General features: G+C 34.5%; 1 protein-coding gene across 3 annotated transcripts in view; it reads left to right on the top strand.

Annotated features, from left to right (window-relative positions):
- The window catches only part of chp (leucine rich repeat containing G protein-coupled receptor chaoptin), a 74,655-nt gene that overhangs the window by 47,807 nt on the left and 3,008 nt on the right, over positions 1-23,840 (top strand). The window contains exons 3-25 of one of the 3 annotated variants that reach the window (XM_073093874.1): positions 6,529-6,618; positions 10,033-10,237; positions 11,492-11,662; positions 13,155-13,363; positions 13,964-14,118; positions 14,745-14,847; positions 16,468-16,668; positions 16,953-17,089; positions 17,441-17,660; positions 17,957-18,178; positions 18,470-18,711; positions 18,847-19,019; positions 19,377-19,440; positions 19,534-19,699; positions 19,822-19,964; positions 20,194-20,335; positions 20,887-21,018; positions 21,547-21,744; positions 22,045-22,188; positions 22,400-22,540; positions 22,666-22,908; positions 22,984-23,219; positions 23,530-23,656. In XM_073093874.1, coding sequence (XP_072949975.1) covers positions 6,529-6,618; positions 10,033-10,237; positions 11,492-11,662; positions 13,155-13,363; positions 13,964-14,118; positions 14,745-14,847; positions 16,468-16,668; positions 16,953-17,089; positions 17,441-17,660; positions 17,957-18,178; positions 18,470-18,711; positions 18,847-19,019; positions 19,377-19,440; positions 19,534-19,699; positions 19,822-19,964; positions 20,194-20,335; positions 20,887-21,018; positions 21,547-21,744; positions 22,045-22,188; positions 22,400-22,540; positions 22,666-22,908; positions 22,984-23,219; positions 23,530-23,656 — 3,864 coding nt within the window. Of the gene's footprint in view, positions 1-6,528; positions 6,619-10,032; positions 10,238-11,491; positions 11,663-13,154; positions 13,364-13,963; positions 14,119-14,744; positions 14,848-16,467; positions 16,669-16,952; positions 17,090-17,440; positions 17,661-17,956; positions 18,179-18,469; positions 18,712-18,846; positions 19,020-19,358; positions 19,441-19,533; positions 19,700-19,821; positions 19,965-20,193; positions 20,336-20,886; positions 21,019-21,546; positions 21,745-22,044; positions 22,189-22,399; positions 22,541-22,665; positions 22,909-22,983; positions 23,220-23,529; positions 23,657-23,840 lie in introns of all 3 variants that reach the window. The other 2 variants (XM_073093873.1, XM_073093875.1) reach the window with 2 other exon arrangements.

Raw genomic sequence — 23,840 nt, 5'->3', positions numbered from 1 at the left:
AATTTACATTTCCGTTCATATTTAGCTAGCCCGTTATTATCTTTTAATCTTTTAACTTTGAAGATCGTGAGGATTAAGATGTTGGGAATCGTAGGCTCAGAGATCTGGGTATAAATGAGCTCGCTCGCAGATAAGTCTTTAAGACTTTTAGGAAAGAATTGTTCCAAACTGTAGCACGACTAATTTAAAATTCGAATGGCCTCAAGTTAAATTAAGTAAACAATGTCCCAACTTTCTTTATTGCCTCCGTCGTAGCTTTGACAATAAGAAGTTAAGTTGGCATACAAAGTTTTATACGATGATTCAAACAGTAAGAAATTTAAGTGCTACTGTATTTTAAGTACTTGTAAAATTTATTTGATAGGAATTCGAAAATGGTACATTACAATAAACGTTACCAATAATGGATAGAGATCTGAATTGAAATTTGATGGCGACATTCACATATTGATCTGCTGGGTCGCGGTTTGAATATTTTAAGGAATTAAAGGAAAATTATTTAAAATTATAGGCCATATTAATGCTGAATGCATTCATTAAACCATGCGTTTGTCCTTAAGAACAGCAATACATTTTCAATCTTCTAGGGTAACCTGAGTATGGTGAGTTTTCAATCGTGAACTCGATCAATCGTATCGAAAGCTCGACAGCTCGGTCGCCCACATCAATCTACATGCAGCGCCTCTGGTGGTCGTTTAGGAACTACTTGTCATTGTAACGTACGGGACTGAGCTGTTGAGCTCTCGATTCAATTGTTCGAGTCCTCGATTGAGAACTCATTCTAACATGTAACACATTTAAGACACACACGAAACCCATTTAAAGTTTCTCTCCATACAGTTTGGACTTAGTTTACAGTCTATAAATTATAGCTGAGTAAGTATCATTAGGTAAGTAAGCAGTGATAGCCTAGTGGATAAGAAACCGAGGTTCGAGTCCAAGGTTCAAATCCCAGGCACCTCTGATTTTTCGAAATTATGTGCGTATTAGAAATTAATTATCACTTGCCAAAACGGTTAAGGAAAATATCGTGAGGAAACCTGCGATAACCTGCATATCTGAGATATTTATAAAAAAAATCTCAAAAGGTATGTGAAGTCTACCAATACGCACTTGGCCAGCGCGGTGGACTATTGCCTAATGCTTTTCAATCTGAGAGGAGACCCGTGCCCAGCAGTGGGACAATAATGGGTTGATGATGATAATGATGATGAGTAGGTATTAGATAAACTGTAAGTAAATCTAATAAATAAAACAATAAAAGTAAATTAATAACTTGTAGGACAAAATAAATCCAAAATTATCGTGTTCCAGCTTGAATATAATAAAATGGCGAGCACATATAAGCTTATATGTTTCAGATTCATACCTCATATACCAGAATTACACATCCAATAATAATATCTTGAAACAAAGCGAGGCACACGCCCGCTCAAAGAGCATTATTATTGTAAAAGCGTCGGAAAACATTCTCGGAAAAATTGAAAATATTAACGAAGCTCTTATTTTATGAAATATGAAGCCGTTGGAACAGCGAGCTCAGTTTATAGGGGATTATATTTGTAGGTTGAGGTTCTTTGTGCTGTCTGTTTAGATGCTAATTTGAATGCAGAAATCTTGCCAAAATTAATTTTGATAGCAACACAGCTTTAGTCTTTTTCTCACGATTTTAAGGCCCTTTGTAAGCTTAACACTTTTATGGTACATATCAAAAATATCGTTGCAATTTATTTGGTATTTGGAATTCAAAATTGTTTTTTTTTTTAAATTTAAATGGCTATCATACTGACCGACTGATGCTAATTCGTAGCTGCCGCGGACGGACAACATGATCAACCCCAGATGATATGTATTTGTATCTTACCTGAGGGTGGCATTATAACCTAAAATGTCTCTCCCTGACCATAAGGATTTTAAAATCCATCTCTCTGATTGTTATGTTCACCTTCCGGACATTTGCTTTGCTTTGAAATTTTGATACAGACGTACGTAGTATTTTAATGGTTAAAAATTGTAAAGGTTTTTGTTGTATCAGCATTAAATTAAACTTATTTTAAATTCACAGAAGATAGCATATTATACTTTATTTTAAATATTCATTACGTTACTCGTATCACGTTTTAATACAAGTCCGATAGTAACAGTGACTAAATTAAAACATTCGCGCATAAAATGCAAAACACCTCCAAAATGCCTACCGTAATGGAATTTTTAAAGCAACAAACTGCAAAATTAAAATAAGGCCCACCATTTCATTTTAATCTAGCGGCACATATGTGACATTATTCACGGGGTCTGCTCTTTTATTCATGTTTACGACTGAAGAGCGTGACTTTGTACTCTTTCGTGGGATAAAAGTTATGTAAGAAAATGCCTCCGTGATTGTACTGTGCTAAGTAATGTAACTTGAAAACATTAACTTTTTCAATGTTAATAACTTATTCTGTTAGTGAAGGTGGTAGGAACCTTTAATCAACTCTGGAGACATCACTGCCGTATTTTTCCATATAAAAACAGCAGTGTTATTCGCTGCTGTGCTCAGTTTTGAAAGGTGTGGTAAGGGAGACATACTATTCCGAGGCGTTTCGACTTAGTCCAAATGACGCCAATCTCAGATCAGAATCTAATCTCATCAGGCATTGAATTTATAGCAGTCCGTGGGCGGTGGTAGCCACTTACCACTAAGTGGACTACATGCTTGATTACTACTTTAATATTATATTAAAAATGTAAATAATACAGCCTATATATAATCCTACATATATAATCTGCGTTGGACTGGACTGCAATAAGTAATAAAAGTATTTTATTCAGTGTAAAATGTACGAGTAAATTGTTCACTTTTGTTCACAACCAAATACTTGGCAGTGTTCGTTCTGTATTCATAAAGAGCATGGCGAAGAGTTAAGTATTGCTCACACGTAGCAGCTTGAGATAAAGTTTCATGGCCGCTGACTTCAGTACCCTTAGTATGAGTTTTTACGTTTTTATATTCAGTTCTGAAACAGCCCGCTAGGGGCGCTGATTGAAAATGGAAAAATACGGCAACAAATACAAAAACAGTCATTTTTGTAAAAACGTAAAAACCCATACTAAGGGTACAAAACAACTGCGAAATACAGTTTTCATAGAAAATCTACTTGAGTTTCAGACATACAATTTCAAAATCTTTCATAAAAGGGACCTTAGTTCTAATGTAGCTAATTTGAAGGTGAATATTTCCATAACATCGTTTACATTTTAATTGCATGCAAATAGCAAATATGCATTCTGAATTTCTGAATTCTGAATTGCATTTGCTATTCAACAAAGTTTGCTATTCAGAAAATGTTTCCTCTATTTCGAATAAATTATTAAAATTAAAAAAACAGACTATGTCCAATCACGGTTTTTGTAGGACAATAAAATTATTTTTCAATTATTTTACATACGTATGATAATTTTTTTGCATTCTATACAAACTGGATCGAGAATTTTATATTAGTAAGATATAAACTGACACGGCAACCGTTGTGTTGCCATATAAATAAAAACATGTTAAGGGTGAACAAGCCTTATAACTTAGGGGTATGAAAAATAGATAGTAGCCGATTCTCAGGCCTACTGAATATGCACATAAAATTTAGTGGAAATCGGTATAGCCGTTTCGGAGGAGTACGGTAACTAATATTGTGAAACGAGAATTTTATATATAAGATTACTATTTTATATTTTATATCTGGGCACTAAGCTCTTCATAAACTGAAATTGCTAATATTGATTGTAAATTTGAGATAAACCCTTGGCATTCGAAGTACTTAATTACTTAATGGATTATACATTAAGTGCTTACGTACAGATGATAAAGGGCATATTATCGGGAATATGAAATACCAATTTTGCCTTATAACAAGAGGCTTAAGCGCTGTTGTGTTCTGGTTTGAAGAATGTGGTACGAGAGAATCACTTATAAATATGCTAGAAGATGTAGCTTAGTTCTCAGAAAGATAATCTATGGCCGACGTTAGACAGGCCTTCAATCCTATCTGAGGTGGATGACAGATTTTTTTTAATATAGGAGTAACAGACGATCATGCAGTCGACCTGATGGTAAGTGGCTACTGCCGCCCATGGATATCTGTAATGAACCATAGATAGGATTAGACATTCCTACCTACCTGAGGTCGGCCACAGATGCGCCGCTACCCTTGAGGACTAAGCTGGAACGCCTCGGAAAAGTATGTCTCCCTTACCACACCCTTCAAAACGGAACACAGCAACGTCTAACGCTGCTGTTATTACGCCGAAATAGTTGTGGCAGTTGTGCCGCCGGAGTCAGACCACAAGGGGTTCTACCACCTTCGAACGTCACAGACGTCCATAAGCATCAATGGCAACATATTACGTGAAGTACTAGCTCTTCGCCACAATTCATTAATGATAACATATGCACGTCTGTAATAAACCGCAGGTAAGGTTAAAGTGGTATCTCAGGTTAGAAACAGATGCGATGCTACCCTTGCGGACTAATTTGGAACGCCTCGGATAAGCATACATCGCTTACTACACCTTTCACACCAAAATAAAGCAAGAATTTAACCCTAATAACAGCAATCGGGTAGAAATAGGTGTATTAGTGGTATCTCTGGAATAGAAATCACAAAAGGTTGTACCATTTTTTAAATGCCTAATATTATTTAAATAAAAATAAAATTACATTAATACCTACCTACCTTTACGAAATATAATATATAGAAATACATTTTACAACTAAGCCTCAAACAAAGCCACACTGGAGTTGGAAAACATAGTTAATTATTAATATTGAAAGCCACGAATTGGCGCTTTTAATTACGGGTATTATATATAACAAACAAATGAAGTTAAAATTAATGTAGCTCGATTTATATCAGTTAAACTGACATGATACAATTTTCATAACCACCATTGGTTTCAATAACATTGGATGTTGTTACTGAATTTTCAAAAAAATGAATAGTTAATTTTATCGGGGAATATTACAGAGTAATTTATCATTCACATATTTTTGACCGAATACTAGGCACAGACCTCCTCACAGAGTGAAAAGAATTAAGAGACTAGAGTTTCGGAGCATAGTCCACCACGCCGGCTAAGCGTGGATTTGTAGACTTCACACAACATTAAGAACTTTATAAGGAATTCTCAGTAACGTAGGTTTTTACATTTTTTTACGCTATTAAAACATATTATTACAATTATTTCTAATACGCGCATAATATTTAAACATCAAAAAGGACGTTGGATCAAACCCGGGACACCCAGAGTGAGGCCATATCCCAAACATCAATTCTTTCCAATAAAATGTCAATAATCAAGTAGTTCAAATAACTTTACGAGCAAGATCGCGGGAATCAACTGTTCAAAACGAATGCTCAAACTAAAAAGTACAAAAAAACTCATCTTTCACCGATACCAATTTTTATGTGCGCTAAGTAAACGAGAACATGTTCAAAGAAAAGTGGTAAAACATGTATCCCTCAGACCGCAAAGAGCTCGAACTTAGAAGCTCCATTTCACTATTTCCAAAGGAACGTTGCATGTATCGTATGAACTTATAACAAGTTTGTTCGAGAATTTTAAAGGCTTTGTAAGTGCATCCAAACCTACTTTGATGCTCGTATGAAGTAAGCGATTGCGGAAAATTGATACACGATAGGGATGGCGATTCTTTCAGAAAAATATCGATTGTCGAATCGACGTGAAATAAATCGACTCACAAAACATCGAGCCCCAAAGAATCAATTCTCCAAAAATCAATCTTTGATTTTTTCAGTTACAAAGGGCAAAAAAAGCGAAAAAAAGTACCAGGACCAAACAAGCACTGAAATACGTATCCGTCAGCAACAAATGTCTATAACACATTCAACCAACTTCGAAAAGATTGACTTTCGATTTTCTAGGATGAAAGATTTTTCGATATATTGATCTCAGATCGCCATCCCTAATACACGAGATATTTACGAAGCCTGAAGCGGAAACTCAATATGCTTAAGGAAGCTGCGAAGTCTTTATTAAACTTTTAGATACGAGATTGTAAGCGAACTACTTTTGTCATAAAAAAAGCGTATATTTTTGTAAATAAGATCAAATGGTACAGCTATAAACAAAAATGTTTTGGTAATCTTGTCAGTAAGATAATAAAAGTTATGTATATTATTAACAAGTTCGATTAATTTTGAGCCGTTTATGACGTAATTCCGCCAATAAATATATGTATATTTTTACCCAATAACAGCAGTGTTAAGTGCTACTGGTTTGAAGGCTGTGGTAAGGGATAATATTTCGAGGCTTAGTCCTCACGGGTAGCGGCGTATCTATGACCAACTTCAGGTAAAAAAATATCTCATCCTATCTGGGATTGATTACAGATGTCCATGGGCGGCAGCAGCCACTTACCATCAGGTGGACTGCGTGCTCGCCTGCTATTTCTGTATTATAAAAAGAAACACAAATGATATGATGTACAGAATGAAACACAAATATATTTAAATGTTCCAATTGTTTCAGAGTTTGATGGCGTTCATCAAGTTCGGGTACACCCTGGTATTCGTCACATTTCTGCTGATGATATGGGCTTCCTTATCAAGAGCAATCGAGGTCAGTAAAAAGTTGTTTATTTGGCTATAGTAATTAATATAATAGAAGTTGAAGTTCGACTGCAGAGTACTCCTTCATTTCTTTCTTCAATGTTCGCACTTCTAGAACTTCGCGGAAGGAAGTAGAAGTCGATTTACAGGTAACAAATAAAATAAGTTTGAGAAAATATTATAGCATTTACAGCTAAATTATTCAATAGATAACAGGAAAAAATCTTGCATAAACTAGATGTATGTGTGCACACGCACATGCAAACTCATTTGGTATAATATAAGTAATAAAAATGAAAATGTGCTGCTTTTTTGGCTCGACTTGGCAGGGAATAGCCGTGCCCCCAGATTGTTGTCAAAATGTGTAGAGACTGTTGCAGCTTTAATTAAATCTTAGACTTAAATTAAGCTGGCTCCAGTAAGACATTTATGTATGCAGCAATGATTAAGGCCTGGAACGAGGTGATAGTACTAATATTCCCTCTGAGCCCCTTTCATTATTGTTTTGTTTATTAATATAGGTGCAGTTGATTAAAGTATCTGTCATTGTATGAGCTTGAATATTTAGGGTAGCAATTTAACTACTGAGGCTATATAAATGTAGCAGTTCTGCCACTGGAAAGGCTGCCACTGCCACTGGCTTATAAAAGATCATCAAGCATTGTATCCTATAGCAATCCGGAGTATACTGAAATACTAAAGCACCAAGTTACTAGATTAATAAAAAAATCTATGCTAGAGTACTACAGCTCCAACCTACTCTACTTATAATGTCAGGGTTAACGCCCTCATCATTTTTATGAACAGCAAGGATTAGAGCAGGCTTCCCCTCGCTTGTGTTCCTCTTGGCATGCTTCCTATTTACTATGGAAAAACTGAAACCGTTTTCATTGTTTTATCATATGGATACAAGACAACCGTTATATCATAACGAATCGAATGTTTTAAAATAAATTACCAAAAAGAAAGTAGTGTTTATTAACCCTATATTACTTATCTAAAGGTGGTAGAACCCTTTGAGGTTCGGCTCCGGCGGCACCACCGCCACATCTATTTCTGCCTAATAACAGCAGTGTTAAGCGGTGCTGCGTTCCGTTTTGAAGAGTGTGGTAAGGGAGACATACTTTTCCGAGGCGTTCCAGCTTAGTCCTCAGGGGTAGCGGCGCATCTGTTGTCGACCTCAGGTAGGAATTTCTGGTCCTATCTGGGGTTGATTACAGATGTCCATGGGGACAGTAGCCACTTACCATCGGGCGGACTGCATGCTCGTCTTCTACTCCTATATAATAAAAAAAAAAAAAAAAAAACTTCATCCTTGTTAGACTTTTAACATTCAGTAAGGCATAGATTAGTAAAGATACTTCGCCGCCTTGAAATTGAATGAAGCCACAAACGGCTTTCTTAGTAAATTCTTTTTTGAATTCTTGACAAATAAAAACATTTTTAGAGAAAATTTGCGAATAAATAACGAATACTGCGTAATTTACATAGTAAATAAATAATTATTTCAAATATTTTAGGGACATTTTAGCACGGAGACGTGCCAAAACTTTTTTACGCAACTATTTCAATTCTCAAAACTGGGTACATTTTCTTGTTAGGAGTGAGTCATCTTTACTAATTTATGCTAACAAAAGACACGTTATAATTTATGCAAACTAGGAATTGTCCCGATATTTGTTAGGGAGCATTGGGATAGATTGTTTATAAATAACGAGTGTAAATATGACAAATGCGTTCGTCTATCGCTTACAACTGAAAGCTACTCGACATTGTCATAGCCTGCGCTAATATCGATACACGGAAACCGTTTCCCATATCGATATTCAAACAATATCTGCGTAACCGTTTTCGGTTTATTTGATCCATGTCTAGTTCCTATAATTCTGTAGGGATATAGCTTTCAATTGTTACAGCTGGAACGAGATACTTTGTTCCCCCACTGTTCCCCTTTATTACAATTGCTATATACACCATGTAGCTATCACAAAGACATAAGGTTCAAAATGGCGTGCCTCGCAGGATGTTCGGGATAATTCTGACGTACTAAATGGATGTAATAGTCTTTAGGCGGGAATTTATACGTTATTTGTGTACTTGATATTGTTGTAGCCTAAATCTACTTTTATTGAAACGGTTTATGTTAATGGGGAAATTAAATAAAGGAACGGAACCTTTAGGATAGGGTAGATCGTGTAATTAAAAATTGAAGATACTTGAAAGGATTGGTGGCAATTGTTTTTTACTGCTAGGCAAGGGCCTGGACCGTTCTCCAACATGCTGCTCCAGTATGTATAAGTGAAGAGGGTGTAGTATGGTTAGCAGTCAACATAAGGCCACCGTCGAGTATCCCTGCTGCCTGTGCTCTTCGAAGCACGGAAGTACGCAAAAAATTATACAATTAGCGGTCACCCATCCTACTTCCTACCGCATCTGATATTATATCTAACTATTATCTGTTGGTGTTGCTTATAAATGAACTGTTAAGTTGTATTTTGGACTCTTCAATGCAATTTTTCTAATATATCGATTTCAGCATGCCGACACAATAGCGGATTTTCTTTTTACCGCCTAATGAATAAAAGTGAAAGTGTAATTTGAATAGTTAAATACGAGCGGCTTTGTTAGGGATACCCTCTTCAGTGTCTGGAGCAAGGGCTCTTGCCATTGTCCTTATGTAGGTAAGGGTGTGGCCTTATAATACAACTACATTTACAAATACAAAGCCTTGGTACAAGCGACGTGTCTAACAAACTGTTAGTTAACTTGATCAAAGCGTTAATTGACGCCAAAGGGCGTGGTTGGGGTTTGAGTACTCTCAGGTTTCTATTTCCAGTAAATGTTTATGTTATTTGATTGTCAGCGTCAGTTAAGTGCAAATTTAGCTTGTATTGAGATGGACAAATTGATAGAATCATAGCTTACCATACTAAATAATAATCATAGAGCTGCATCTTAATGTGGCCAAAAGCGAATCCGGCTGCTTGTGAGTTGTCGCGCGTGTATTAGCTCACTGCAGTCGTAAATCAGCTCTGTTGAGAAATGTTGCCACCATAATAAACCGGATTTATAAGATTTTGCCTTTGCATCAAAAACGTCATGTTATGTCCTGTCTTCTTGTTGTCAAAAATGGCGGAATTAAAAATTTATGTTACTAATGAAGCTGCAGTTATTTCAAAACCCCAACAAGCTCACAACATACATATACAACATATTAAAAAATCACAGATAGTCACTTCATTTGTATTGACTTGCATAGAAATATGAGCTACTTTAATTTTATAACCACTGAATAGTCTTTAAAAATCCACTGATTTACATAGGCTTCTCTAGGGAAACTTTTAGAATTGGTTCCGATCGGGTCGACACTGTACACTAAATTAACTTATGTACATAATTCTAAGTGAGAAACATTTTTTTCCAGCTCCATGTGGACACAGGGCACCCACCATGCCTATTCCAAGCACTATGCACATGTTCGAAGCCGGCTGGCGACCTGGGCATCGTCACCTGCAACCACGTGCCGATCCTCAGGGTACCAGCGACCGTCAACAGCTCCAAGGTGTTCATGCTGCAGCTCACGGATAATAAGATCAGGGATTTGGAGCCCCAGTTCTTTCAAGCTACAGGTGAGTGAATGAATGATTCAACGACTAAATTTATGAGTGAATGAAATTAAATAAAACAACACAAAATTCGAGTATGTTTGTAACAAATGAATATTTGAATAAATGAATAGTTAAAAAGATATATGCTAATATTGAATCAGCTATGTAGTTATGGCAATTATGGAGTAGGTACAGAATTTATAAAAATACATTAATAAATTCAATTTGAAACTGATCTTCCGCTCCAAAATAATTATGTTTATTTTCTAAAAAGCGGAAGGATTTGTTTGTCAAACGATGCGTCGTTCGATCACTGTCATGGTAAATGTCAAAATATAAAAAATGGCTATGGCTTTGCGTTTAAAAATGTACGACCTTTTTTAAATGGTTGCGTTCATAGAGAAGAATATTTAACATGCATACATTTTACATTTTTATGCCAACATTATACAATGTACATTTAGATGTAGCTCTAATTTTTTTTCAAATATTACGTTAAATACTCGTAAGTAAATAATAAAAAATAAACATTAGATTTTAGTAAGAATACATGTTTAATATGGAACTTTTTTCTCGTGTGAAAATACAAAATTCCATTAAAAAATACAATCAAAACAAGTTGTTTGTGTCTTTACGGTGTACACGAATGACGCTAAACTACTCCTGTTTGAACTGTTAATTAAGCAATCTTGCGTACAAATATTTACTTTTACATTGTTCGTGCACCACCAGTTTGTTCTTACTACGGTAGTTAAAGGTTATCACGAGGTAGTTAATAGGCGGAGATTATTGTATGTTTATTATCCTGTACTATTTAGTTACTATGAAGTAAATTGGTTGACTTTGTATGATAATAATTACAAATGATTAACTGTTCAAAAAGTGTTATAATTATGGCAATTGTGAACACGTTATTTGTTGTGGAGTAGAACAACCGAACTTCAATAAATTTAATAAATATTTATTTTGAATATCTTTAATTATCAGTTATACCAGACAGAGCTGTAAATATTATTCCGACTGTAAATATCATTTCAGCACGTACGTAATATATTCCTTCATAAGATTTTTCGAATTGGAAAATTGAAATGTTGACCTATTTGGCTATTAACGTGTAATATACACTTCTATGAGTGTCAGAGAAAACTAGTTTATGAGCATCAAAAGCTATTTAAAGTTATGAAACATTTCGAACTTTACTTCTAACACTATTCGGTATCTTTTGCCTCTGTGTCTACTTACTCTTTACTGAAAAGACATAAATGTTATTCCCAGGTCTGTACAGACTAGCAATAAACCAGAATCCGCTGGAGGGTATACATGAGGAGGCGTTTTACGGCCTCGACAATACTCTGTGGGAACTGGAGCTCAGGCACGACAAACTGACGTCAGTACCGAGCAGGGCACTCAGGTATCTGCAGAAGCTACGGATGCTGGATTTGACGGGTAATATATTCTTTAATATCTAAGTGAGCTTACACACGATCGACAGAGAACTCATACAGATGAGACAGTTTACGTCGGCGATCGTCAGTTGTTGACGTGATGACTACGACTATGTTCGGTCGTTAGTCGCCGATAGGCGGCGGCGGACGGCGTAGTTTGTTGACTATTGCTGACGACTAGCGACCATTGTCAGCTGTCGGCGTGAGCTGTCGCTCGTGTATAAGCTACCTAAGATAAACTTTTATATAACATATTCTTAGTCTTGGAGGCGTTTGAGTGTAGCGATAAATCGTAAGTGTGAAATATCTGCATGAATGAATAATTTGAAACAATATTCATATATTTTTCGGAGTGGTAGTGATAAGTAGGTTCTTTTAAATCGCTACGGTAAATATTGTAATAATTTTATTTTAACGGCTAATGTTATGAATATTTGCGGGTAAAATAAGATAAAATTAGTAACAATTTAGAATAGTCGATAACTTTTACTGCGCAAAGTATTCAAGCTTATAATTTTATGAGGAAAAGCTATAATTTAGGGGGCCGTAATTTCGAAGAGGCCTTGAATGCATTTGATAAAGATTGAAGCAGGAACCAAAATAATCTTGATGAAATTTTCAACGAAGCAATTTTACCGGTATCCTTGCCGGCTAGCACGTAATATGTAATAATTACGTTACTTACCCGGCTAGGTTGAATCTTGTTAAGTATTTTAATCTGAAGTATTCAGTCTGCAGGCGACTTTGAACTTTGCTAAACAGCTTTTCATTAGACACTTATTTGTGTAAGGAACATACGAGAATTTTCAATATTTTGTAAAAAATGCTTTTAAAGTTAGGACTTAGATATTTTAATCGATGTAGAGTTATAGAGCAATGTTTACTTGTTTGTGCTGTTTTTTTTTTGTCGTTCCTATATTCTACTTCTAAGCGTGTAGTCAGGGTGATACATGCGAAGCGTTGTAACTTAGTTTTCAGTGGTAGTAAAACATCTGTGAGTCTGTGAATAAAATAATGTAATCATGGTGTGGAAGGAATCTCCTGGCTGGCGTTACGACCCGCGTGGCGGAGCGGTCACCATACCGGTCTGACGCGCAGGAGTCCCGGGTTCGATCCCTAGCCAGACAGAAATTTAAATGATGAATTTAGATTTCTGTTTCTGGGTCTGAGTGTTTGTTTGTTCTAACCGCCTGGCTAGCGACCCCGGGAAGAACGATGGTATGTGTGACCTCATACCGTCGTACGCTCCACACGGAGTGGCGTGCTTCCTTTGGAGATCCCGGAGTCCTCTACGCAGCGCTGAGGACGGTCACCGCGCTGAGGGGGTTTTACACTTTACACTATACAGGGAATCCTAGTGTGGGGCTATGAGTGTAGAAAGCGTTTGTTACACGTCCGTAGATGGCTGAAGCAACTTACCGCCAGGCTTGTTGGCGACCTGTAAATTTAGAAAAAAATGATTCTTCAAATTTATATTTGGAAACGTTTTCCAGGTAACGAAATAACCGACATATCAGGCGACAACTGGCGTGGACTGGAGAACTCGCTACAAACCCTGATACTAGCTGACAATTCTATAGCAGGCCTACCTCTGGATGCCTTTACCGGCTTACCTATGCTTGAAACCCTGGATCTACGCGGCAACCACCTCGCTGTGATCGATAGCGGAGTGTTTAGGGATGGCATGGGCAGGCTCAATAAGGTAGGACACTATTCTATTAGATGAATTTATAGGTTACCGAATGGATAAACACTTTAGATACTAACACTGCTGGCTAGTAAGAAATATTTTATATGTTCATGGAGTCATTCATGAAATATAAAAATGGTGTTGCAAATTACTGAAATCTAATTATTTGTAAGTATTGTAAGTGAGCTACACTCCAGTACCCTTACCATGAGTTTTTACGTTTTTACAAATATGACTGTTTTGGTATTTGTTTACGTATTTGCCCATACAATTTCCAATCAGCGCCCCTAGCGGATTGTTTCAGAACTTGGAAATTCTATAGGCCAATACGTAAACAAATATCAAAACAGTCATATTTGTCAAAACGTAAACTCTTGGTAAGGGTACAGCTACAATCCAAAATATTTATGAATGGTAAACCGCGTAAAAAATTTTCATAACAAATGAAGATAAATATATCTGAACGATCATGCAAATTGATTTATACCAATTCAACTAATTACAAAATTTCGTTGACTTGATTGAAAAAATACATTTACAATTTACATACACAAAGTGTGTATTTTTTTTCTCAATTAACAAATAAATATTCTCCTGTTAATCGTATTACAGTTGCTGCTCGCTGATAACCAGCTCTCATACATTCCATATGAGGAGATATCACCACTTCGTCAACTGAGAGTGCTTGATCTGTCCAATAACCTGATCAAGCAAGTCCCACCGGCACACGATTTAAACGGCGTCGTACTTTCCTTGGATAATTTGAAGTAAGTATAAATCCAAATCAAAATATTTTTATCCAAAACTTACAGGAATCTTTTTGGAAAGCTTTAAATGCCTCATCAATTTTTTTGGTTCAGCAATCTAGCTAGCTAGCTGAGTCTCTCATGGGGAAGAAATCGCGAATTAAACTCCTCACACCGTACAAGTTTTTGCATTTTACATTTGTATTTAGTGAAAATATTTGACAAAATCTTCATCGCAATGAATATTAAAAAATATACTAGAAAAAGTTGTAGAACACTTGAGGATTTTTTTAAATGTAAAATTGAAGCACCAAACCGACAGTAAGTGGTGACTGTCGCCCATGGATGCTTGTGGCCAACTCAATTTAGAACAGGACAGATCTGACCTTTTTTTAAATAGCAACTTATATTTAAAAATGTTTACGATTGATTATTTATTTAATACTAACCGGGCGTAAATATGAAACTAGAGGTTTATGAAAAACCTAAACTAGAAATATAAATTCAACGTTCCACTTTTTATAATAATTAATAAAAATATATTTAATAAAGATTTTTCTTTCTTTCTTTAAAACTATTATTATTTTATTTATTTGTTGCTTTTTATTTAAATAAATTAATTGGTTTTTCTTCATATTATATTTCAGGTTAGACAACAACATAATTCACGTCCTAATGCCGTGGTCGTTCAAGTATTTCAACGTTCTCAACCAAACGTCGTTGGATGGTAACCCGATTATTTCCTTGAGGGTAAGTTTATTATTTTAATTGTAACTTGTTAATAGTTTTTCAATTTAAACATTAAACTAGAATTCTTCCAGGTAAAAATCTCGTCCCTATAATACTGGTAAAGCCTACATTCACTTCCATCGAGATCCCTTTAAGATTAGGAAGATTTATTTGCTTTTATTACAATTGTGCAAAATGTGGTATTTCTTCTGAGGAATTTCGATATGACATGGAGCTCCTTAAAAAGGTGCAAGGAGAGCTCATCTTCAAAGCCGGCGTTGCAATGGTGATTCTTTTGGTGTTGCAAATGTCCATAGGCGACAGTGACTACTCTCCATCATGTATCTCGTGTACCTTCTCACCTTTTAAGGACCTATATATAAAAAATACTTATAACTACGGTAGAAATATTACTTGCTTATAATACTTTTACTCATACTTATTGAATTACAGCTCACTGTTATAATTAAGCTGGGTATACGAGTACGAATATGAGTCCAGAATCCAACGCTATAAATACCTCTGTTTTCATTCCCAACTAAAAGCGATATTGAAATTTACAGCCATGTTTCAAATATTTGACAGAACCTTCGCATAAACATGGAACCAAAACTAAAACACGTATTTGTTTAGAATGTTTGACAAGCATTGTGTAAATATCGACGCGTGGAAACGAAAATACTGCAGTCAACGTAGCAAGTTTCAAATAGGATTTTGGAAATGAATAAACCGGTTAACCGAAGTTTGTTAAAGTGATTGTTGGGAGTTAATTTTAGTGCTTCCGTGTTTGGTCATTTTGCATTATGTGGTCGAATAGGGGAATAATTTATAGGTACTATCCACAAATAAATTCATTTGATTGTATTTGCTTATAATACGCGATAGTGATGCTCGTTTTTGTGTTTCTTATATTATAAAAAATAATGTGAGTAAAAAACAATATTTATAATTTTGATGATCTCTCAACAAATATCAAAACAAGAATCCGTTAATTGTTGTATAATCCCCATATCGAATCTACGAAAAATGTTTAATGGTTTTTTGATAGTGACAGAATATTTTTTCTATAAGTTACATAGATTTTGGAACTGTCCCTGATAAAATAAGTATATAGGTAGGCGATATTCCTTTACAATAATTATATGATTACGGTTTGAAATCCTTTTAACGGTAGCGTGTGAATAAAAATAGATATAATCTTAGTACCGTAATTATGTTTGATTGCACAACCTTCGTGCGTGGTGTATAGTAATTTATACTGTGTCTTAATGACTTTAATGGCATCGTATTGAAACCACTATTAGTACTACGTACAATGTACCTTTAAAGTAATTGTAAGAATCCGCGCGGCGCTATTGTCACCATGCCGCAACGGACTTAAAAGCAAGGGGTTTCAGGTTCAATCCCCGGCCAAGCAAACATTTAAATTATTAATTTCATGAACTATTCTGGATCTGAGTTATGTACACGATGTTGTGAATATGAATTCTCAAGACCTGGTAAATACATGGGACCTAATAAAGAAAGCCTGTGAACAGTTAGACTCGAGTGGAATCATAGCTGTAATGTACATAGGAATAATCTACATTCACCAAAATATTTTAATTATTTTTATTAATATTGTGAATACTCTCGTTACAGGAAGATGCCTTCAGAAACGCGAAGATAAAGTCTCTCTCCCTCCGCGACTGCAGCATATCAGATCTGTCTCCAGCATCCTTCGCTGGGCTCGAGAATAGTCTTCAGAGCCTGGACTTATCTGAGAATAACCTGACTATGATCTCTAAGTTCATGCTCAATAAGTTGGACTCGTTGAGGTTTCTCAATTTGAGGGAAAATAAGGTAAATATTTTTTTCTTAACTTCTCTTACAGCCAAGTAGTTGTAGTAGAGGTTTCTTATTTATTTTGAGTTGCTTCTCTTTCATACTACCGTATCAGTTTTTTATTAATATAATATATCCATCATTCGTTTTCGACTGCAGTCATGTTTGAGTTAAAATTAAAGATCATATTATTCTTATATTCATCTTACCCTTTTCTAGACATAACTCTATTTTATAGTTACTTATTTTTCATTTAAAGTGTTGATGAAATATAAATGTAGTGTCTTTTTTATATTTTCCAGGTGGACACAAATTTGCTGAGCTCCAACATTCCATCGGAATATTCCATCACTTCATTCAACAACTTTCAGTACAAATTGTTCTATTTGGACATAAGTGGCTCTTCTTCTATGGAAATGACTCTGCAGGATATTAGAAAGTAAGTGGAAATATTTTTATTAATATATTCTTGTGACACCACCACTGATGGTCATAGGTCTCTTCGGACAACTTACGAAGGCCTAAAACCTACTCCATGGGTGACAAATCTACCAATAAGATGTTTTGATTTTCATTCAATGAACATTTGTTAAATTAAAATCAAGCAATCCAAGAATATGGATTTGGCACAAATTTACAGCTTAGCTATCAAACACATCTCTGATTTAAAGGCGCCCTATTGCGGATTAAGCTACACACTGAAACATGACCACCCACTTTTATTTTATGTAAATAGGTAATCACGTATGAAGTAAGCTATTTATTTATTTGTAATATTTCTGTATTGCAGGATGCGGTCCTTACGATTCTTGGCAGTCAGCAAATTGATAAGACGAAGTATCACCGCAGAAGATTTCCTTGAATATGGCGTTGAACTGGAAGATCTGAAGATTTTCGGTAGCACCGTATTGCGAATAGAGGCGAGTGCATTTCAACACGTAAGAACAATAAAAACATTGGATCTATCGGAAAATAACATCGAATTCATAGATCCTTTCGCTTTTGCCGAGGTATGTATAAGTACTTTTAATCGTCAAAAGCTTACCTAAATTTCCTTCTGTATAATGCTTGTAGTACTAACATAATTAATTGAAATATAAGAAAACTAAAAAAACACATTAAAAATACGTCTACGAAGTCTATGTCTATAAGTCTACGAAGATTATAAATAATTCCAATTTATAATTTTTTATGTTAATATGTCCAATCAACGTGCATTATGTTTTATTAAAAGTGCATTATTTTTTATTTCTTTTTTATTTTATTTTATTTTTATTCTGAAACATTTTTGTCCTCTACTTTCCAGTTACATAGTCTGACGACATTGAAAATGGCGAATGGTTTATCTGATGAAGTGAAGATCCTTCCTTTCGAACCACTGAAGGCATTAATAGAGCTGCAGTATTTGGATCTTAGTAATAACAAACTGAAGAACGTTCCGGATACATCTTTTCATTTCCTCTATAAGCTAAAAATATTGAATCTGCAAGACAATCGAATAGATCACTTCTCCAAAGGAACTCTACAGGTAATAAATGACTGATGACCGAATTATTAAGAAATCTTGCCATATATAGTCATTTTATCAGTAATGTAGTGCATAACAGCATCTCATGAATATAAAATAGAAAGAGTAACAACTATAAATAAAGTTAGTATACTTTAGACTAGACTTAAAACTCAGACATATGTAGTAACAAGTCTACCAGCTTTATTGGTGTAATATATATCTATACTAATTGTTATATTAGTTGGTAAATTCATTAATGCATTTGTAATAATATAACAAAATTGAGTAATAATTCAAATTTCATTGCAGGGTGATATCCACAGACAGTTAGAAACAGTTAGTTTGTCTCTAAACAAAATGAATCAAATCGTTATGCATACCTTCGTAGACTTAAGGGAGTTGCAAGAGATTTTAATCGAAGACAATTTAATACAACTGATACAAAGAAGAGCTTTCACGAGTCTTGATAATTTGAAAACGATTAAGCTTAGAGGAAACAGAATCGATGAAATCTCTGAAGAAGCATTCCAAAATCTACCAGCTCTTAAAGAGTGAGTGTTGATATTTTGTATAATTCAATAAGTCAATCAGTCTCTCTAATGTGTTTCTAAGTTCCATAGCAACGATTGGAATTTAACATTATTTTGTTATTAATGGTCTTGGTTCATTTTGTGGTTTCATTTTAGGTTGGATATATCCTTCAATCGACTGGAGACTTTTAAATTCTCTATATTCGATCAAGTGGGATCAGCTACTGCACTAAAAGTCAATGTGTCTTATAACAGAATTATAGCATTAACAGATTCAAATGCACCAAGTTTCTTTACTTCAAATTTCTATCCTCCGCCGAAAGCTCAAAGTAAGTTTTATTTTTGTTGATTTTAAAAATATGTTAAATAAAATTGTTATTGTTGTTAAAACGTTTAATTATTGTTCATATGTTTTAATATTTCTATAATTATTTATTGCTTTTCTCTTTTTTAATACCTGTTACCGCTTCTCTGTACTTTTTCATTCCTTCTTTTTCTTTTTCAAAGCTTTTTTCACTATAAGTAAGTACCTTTTATCTTTCTTCTTTTGTTTCTAAATTATAATTTAATTTATTTGTTGTTCTTTATTCTTTTAATTATATATTTTAACAATTTCTAGTGTTTCAACGTCAATATTCATCCTTTACATGAAAACCTTACTCTTTCAGGTCTTGGCACTGTTTCAGTGAATATTAGAGTTTTGGACTTCTCTCACAATAATGTTTCCTACATCGCACCGTACTATTTCAGGTAAGGTTCATATACAAGTGATATATTATGACTTTGCAAGAGATATTTTTTCCACTATGAAGTATTATTTTACTGTACATAATGTTCTTTCAGACATGCTGACCTAACTTTGTCAGAGCTCCATCTCTCACATAACCTGTTACGAAACATTACAAGGGAAGTATTTGGGTCAATGTTAATGCTGCAATATCTAGATTTATCTCACAATCAGATTTTCCACATGGAATATGATTGTTTCAAGAAAGTTAAGAATTTACAGGTGAGATTATAATGTACATTGTACGTATTTACGAATTGATCGACAGTATGACCTACATTATTTGTATTTTCTTTATCATGTGTATGTAAATCCTTAATGTTTTATGAATATTTCGATTGCAGATAATCAATTTGTCTCACAATAATCTGATCGAGCTGCCCGTTCAAGTGTTCCATGATATGCAGGCTCTCACGTTTGTTGATCTTTCACACAATCGGCTTAAAAATTTAGCTGAAAATTTGATACCGTCACCTGCTTTGGAACGGTAATATAAAATTATGTATTATTTTATTAGTATTTTTAATGAAAATGATTAATTATTATATTATCAATTTCTCCCTTGTTGTATAGAGGGATATGTTATGAAATAATCAATTACAATTTTTATTTAAAATAAATAATGCTGATTGGTAATCGATTCTGTTCTGATTTACTACCTTTAAAATGCTATGACAAAATGCATGTACCTAATATAAAATTGTATTTTTCTACAGCCTAGATCTATCTGAGAACGAACTCTCGAGGATACCAACGAATTCGCTATCTGCGGCTGCTGCAGGGAATTTGGTGGAATTTGACCTCAGTGGAAACACAATTCCTGCTATTTCTCTTTCTGATTTTGTTCAACGATTCAGGGTATGTTTTATTTTATATTACACAAAGTTTAAAAATAGTGTAAAATTTTGTAGTTTCGATACTAACAGCCTGGTTTATTCCAACTATGAAGAACATTGGTTTAAAATTAACTATTTCCTAAATTATATAAGTAAATTTCATAAATAAATATGTAAATATAAGTATGTACATTTATTGTCTAATATGTGGATCTTCTATTTATCTGTAATGTGTTGTTTGGATAAGTTTAAGGTTTACTGTTTTCTGTGCGTCTGAAACATTAAGTTATGCATTACTATTTAAATACTTAAAACTTTGTTATTTAAATGACGTTATACATACATAGTCTTTTTCATATTAGATATATTTCAAAAAGTCAGAAACTATCTTTGGATCAAAAACAATCATCATATTTTTATGAATATTAAACGTGAGGATATTAACATAAGTGCTGGATTCACAGAAAACACTAGTTCCTACAACTTTGGGAGCATCAAACCTGATTGTACTAACCAAGAATGTAGAGCTAGCGTAGTAGTTAAGCTAACTATCCCGTCCCCGCATGTTGCCAGAACCCTGAATTGGGAGAGTACTGGCCCGAGGAGCCCGACTACAGCGATGAGTACATGTACCACACCGCTAGACGAGATCACACCAGAGTATTTCACCAAAAAAAACAATACCCGCAGAATATCCTGTACAAGGTAGACCGAATCTTAGAAGTCGTAGATGATGCAAGAGGATTTTTGAAAAAATTAGATGCTACTAAAAGTTTGTTTTTTAACTCCTTGCAAAATATTACTTCATTGCATTGGGTTTAATAGGTTTTCTAACCAATTTAGACAATACTTAAACGAGAAAAGTTTAAGTAATTACTTAATATGCTTGGTTTGATTTTTAGTGATATATTTTATCTGAATGCATCATGTACATTCTGCTAAGACGCATGTGCTTTTGTATTTTTGCATATTTTGTAGATAGATTTATTTTTAACTTAATTTGACTTGTAGTTATATTTTCCAAATTTTACTACAATTGCGACATTTGTTTTTGTCAGACCTATACCATTACCAATGTATTCCGTACAGTATTTAGTTTTCTTTGCATATTTTTCATTGATTCTTTTCGAATTAGGTGCAGATTTTTATTGCTATTTAAATTAAACAAAATTAAAAATTTTGATCTTATTTTATCTCTTTCTTCAAAATTCAAAATAGATTTCGTAATTTCAGTCTCTCGCCTGGCTGGACTTATCGAATAACCACCTCGTGAGGATCGAAGGAGGATCATTCGCAGCGTTACCTAGATTACGCTGGCTGGATCTTAGTAATAATTATCCCTTCAACAATGGAGAACGAGGCAATAGCATGTTCAAGGGTTTGGAGAGAAGATTGTCACATTTGGGATTAAAGAACGTCAGCTTAAAAGCTGTAAGTAAATGAATAAAATAAAAGTTATGAATATGAATAACTTGGTGGCGATTTCCCGCAACTGACGGAAATCTCTTACCGGGCTAGGTGATCATGCCCGGAAACGGCTCAGTCAGTTTCATTTCCGAGCTTGTACAAATGCAAGATTTTCAGAAAACTTCGATAGCGTGATTTAGGTACATGTAGCGCCATCTCTTGACGAGTTTTGGAAAGGGGCCGTCACAACTTATTTAAATAATTTTATGTTTAATGGTAGGAAATGTAAATAATTATATTTTTTATTATCTATTTTGTTTTCAGCTACCATCAATGCCGTTGCCAAAACTTAAGAGTTTGGATGTTTCGTACAACAATCTTCCATCCATTTTGCCGGATACTACAAGCAATTTGACACGGCTACGAATTTTAGATCTGTCATACAACGATTTTACTAAAGTACCGGTGGTAAGTGCTATTTTTTCATTTTTATTATATCTTAGAAAACCTAAAGTGCCTGCAGAATTTTATTTATCTGCACAAACAGTATAATGGAGTTTACTCTTGATGTCCCTCCGATTAGCCGGAAAAAATCTACTAGTGAACAATATTTAATCTCACAGAATCCTATAACTACCTTAAATCACTACGATTACTTATTTTTTTCAACTTTTTCTAGGCGACACATTCTTTGAACGATCTCCGCTGGCTTTCATTATCTGGAAATCCCATCTCAGCTCTTATGAATACCAGTTTATACGGCGTATCTCCACGCTTGGAATATCTAGACGTTACTCGCCTTCGATTGAGTATATTAGAGGTAAGAATATCATTTATTTACTTATTTTGTTTTAAAGAAAATATTCTCCTTGTTATTTATTTAACGTCTTTCTATTGGCGATTCCCAAATTCATACTTAATATATTTTTTAATTTTTATTTGCAGCATGGTGTTTTCAGTAAAATGTATGGATTAAGGACACTTAAAATTACAGCCTATAGTAACGTTAGAGATTTTAGCGTACCTAAAATGCTGGCAAATAATGCAGCACTAGAAAACCTTTTGATAGAAGTCGATAATACTCAAACTGACCTCGGCAGGGAGTTAGGTGGCCCTTTGCCGTGTAAGCTGAGTAATATTACATTGACAGGAAAACCCTTGAGACATCTATCTCAATGGATACTAAGTGTAAGTATTTTTTAAACTGAAAAATAAAGAAAAATTCGAAGTCACCATCGGAAATTCAAAACGTTTTTGTTTTAGGGTGTCCAATCCAAGGTCTTAAGACTCACAATATACAATACTAGTGTCGAAGAAATACCCAGTGAAGTGTTTTGGAGACCTGGTCGTATAAAGAACCTAACACTGGATCTAAGAAATAATTATGTGACGAGAGCGCCAAATCCAGCACAGAGGGAGTGGCCAGGAGTACCGAACACATTATTCCTTCACGACATTCTGGTCGCTGGGAATCCTTTAGAATGTGACTGTGGAATTGGGTAAGACACATTACTAATACTAATTACCTACTTATAGACGACTTTAAAAGAATAATTAGTAGAATCTTTGTTCAACAAACTAAAGGGAAATATCACAAACATGCTTTTTTGTTGAAATTCACTTAGAATGTTATATTTTCTGATATTTCTCATTAATAAATTCAGGCACATAACTAATTTCAAATAAAATTTACAATACTATTGGATCTTGGTTATAAAATAACTTCATGTTACTATTGCCATATGACTCCTTCTCCCTTATTAGGTGGAGTTTAATATTTTGTTAATAAGTTTAATAATTTGTTATAAGGTGGATACAAGCTTGGGATCGTAAACGTAGACAGTATCTCTGCGAAGGCCCATCAAATTGTGTGGCAACACGTGATGACGTACGAATAGCTCGATGCCCTTCGTATGACAATAGAACCTTAAGTGATGTAAGTATATACCTATGTTCTTTTGGATGATCTTCATTCTGAAATTTATGAGTAATGTTGTTAAGTTCAGCATTATAAAGCCAATTCACATTATTTAAGTCAATGTACGAATAGTAACGGATCATGAATATGAGATTTACGACTAGAAATTTATTTCTTAATATTTTAATTTCTTCATGGCAAA

This window comes from Epargyreus clarus, unplaced genomic scaffold, assembly GCF_041222505.1.
Source record: "Epargyreus clarus isolate Ecla_fem2 unplaced genomic scaffold, WU_Ecla_fem_2.2 ptg000005l, whole genome shotgun sequence".
NCBI lineage: Eukaryota > Metazoa > Arthropoda > Insecta > Lepidoptera > Hesperiidae > Epargyreus > Epargyreus clarus.
The sequence above is the reverse complement of the archived record's forward strand: the minus strand, read 5'-3'. Positions and strand labels throughout refer to the sequence as shown.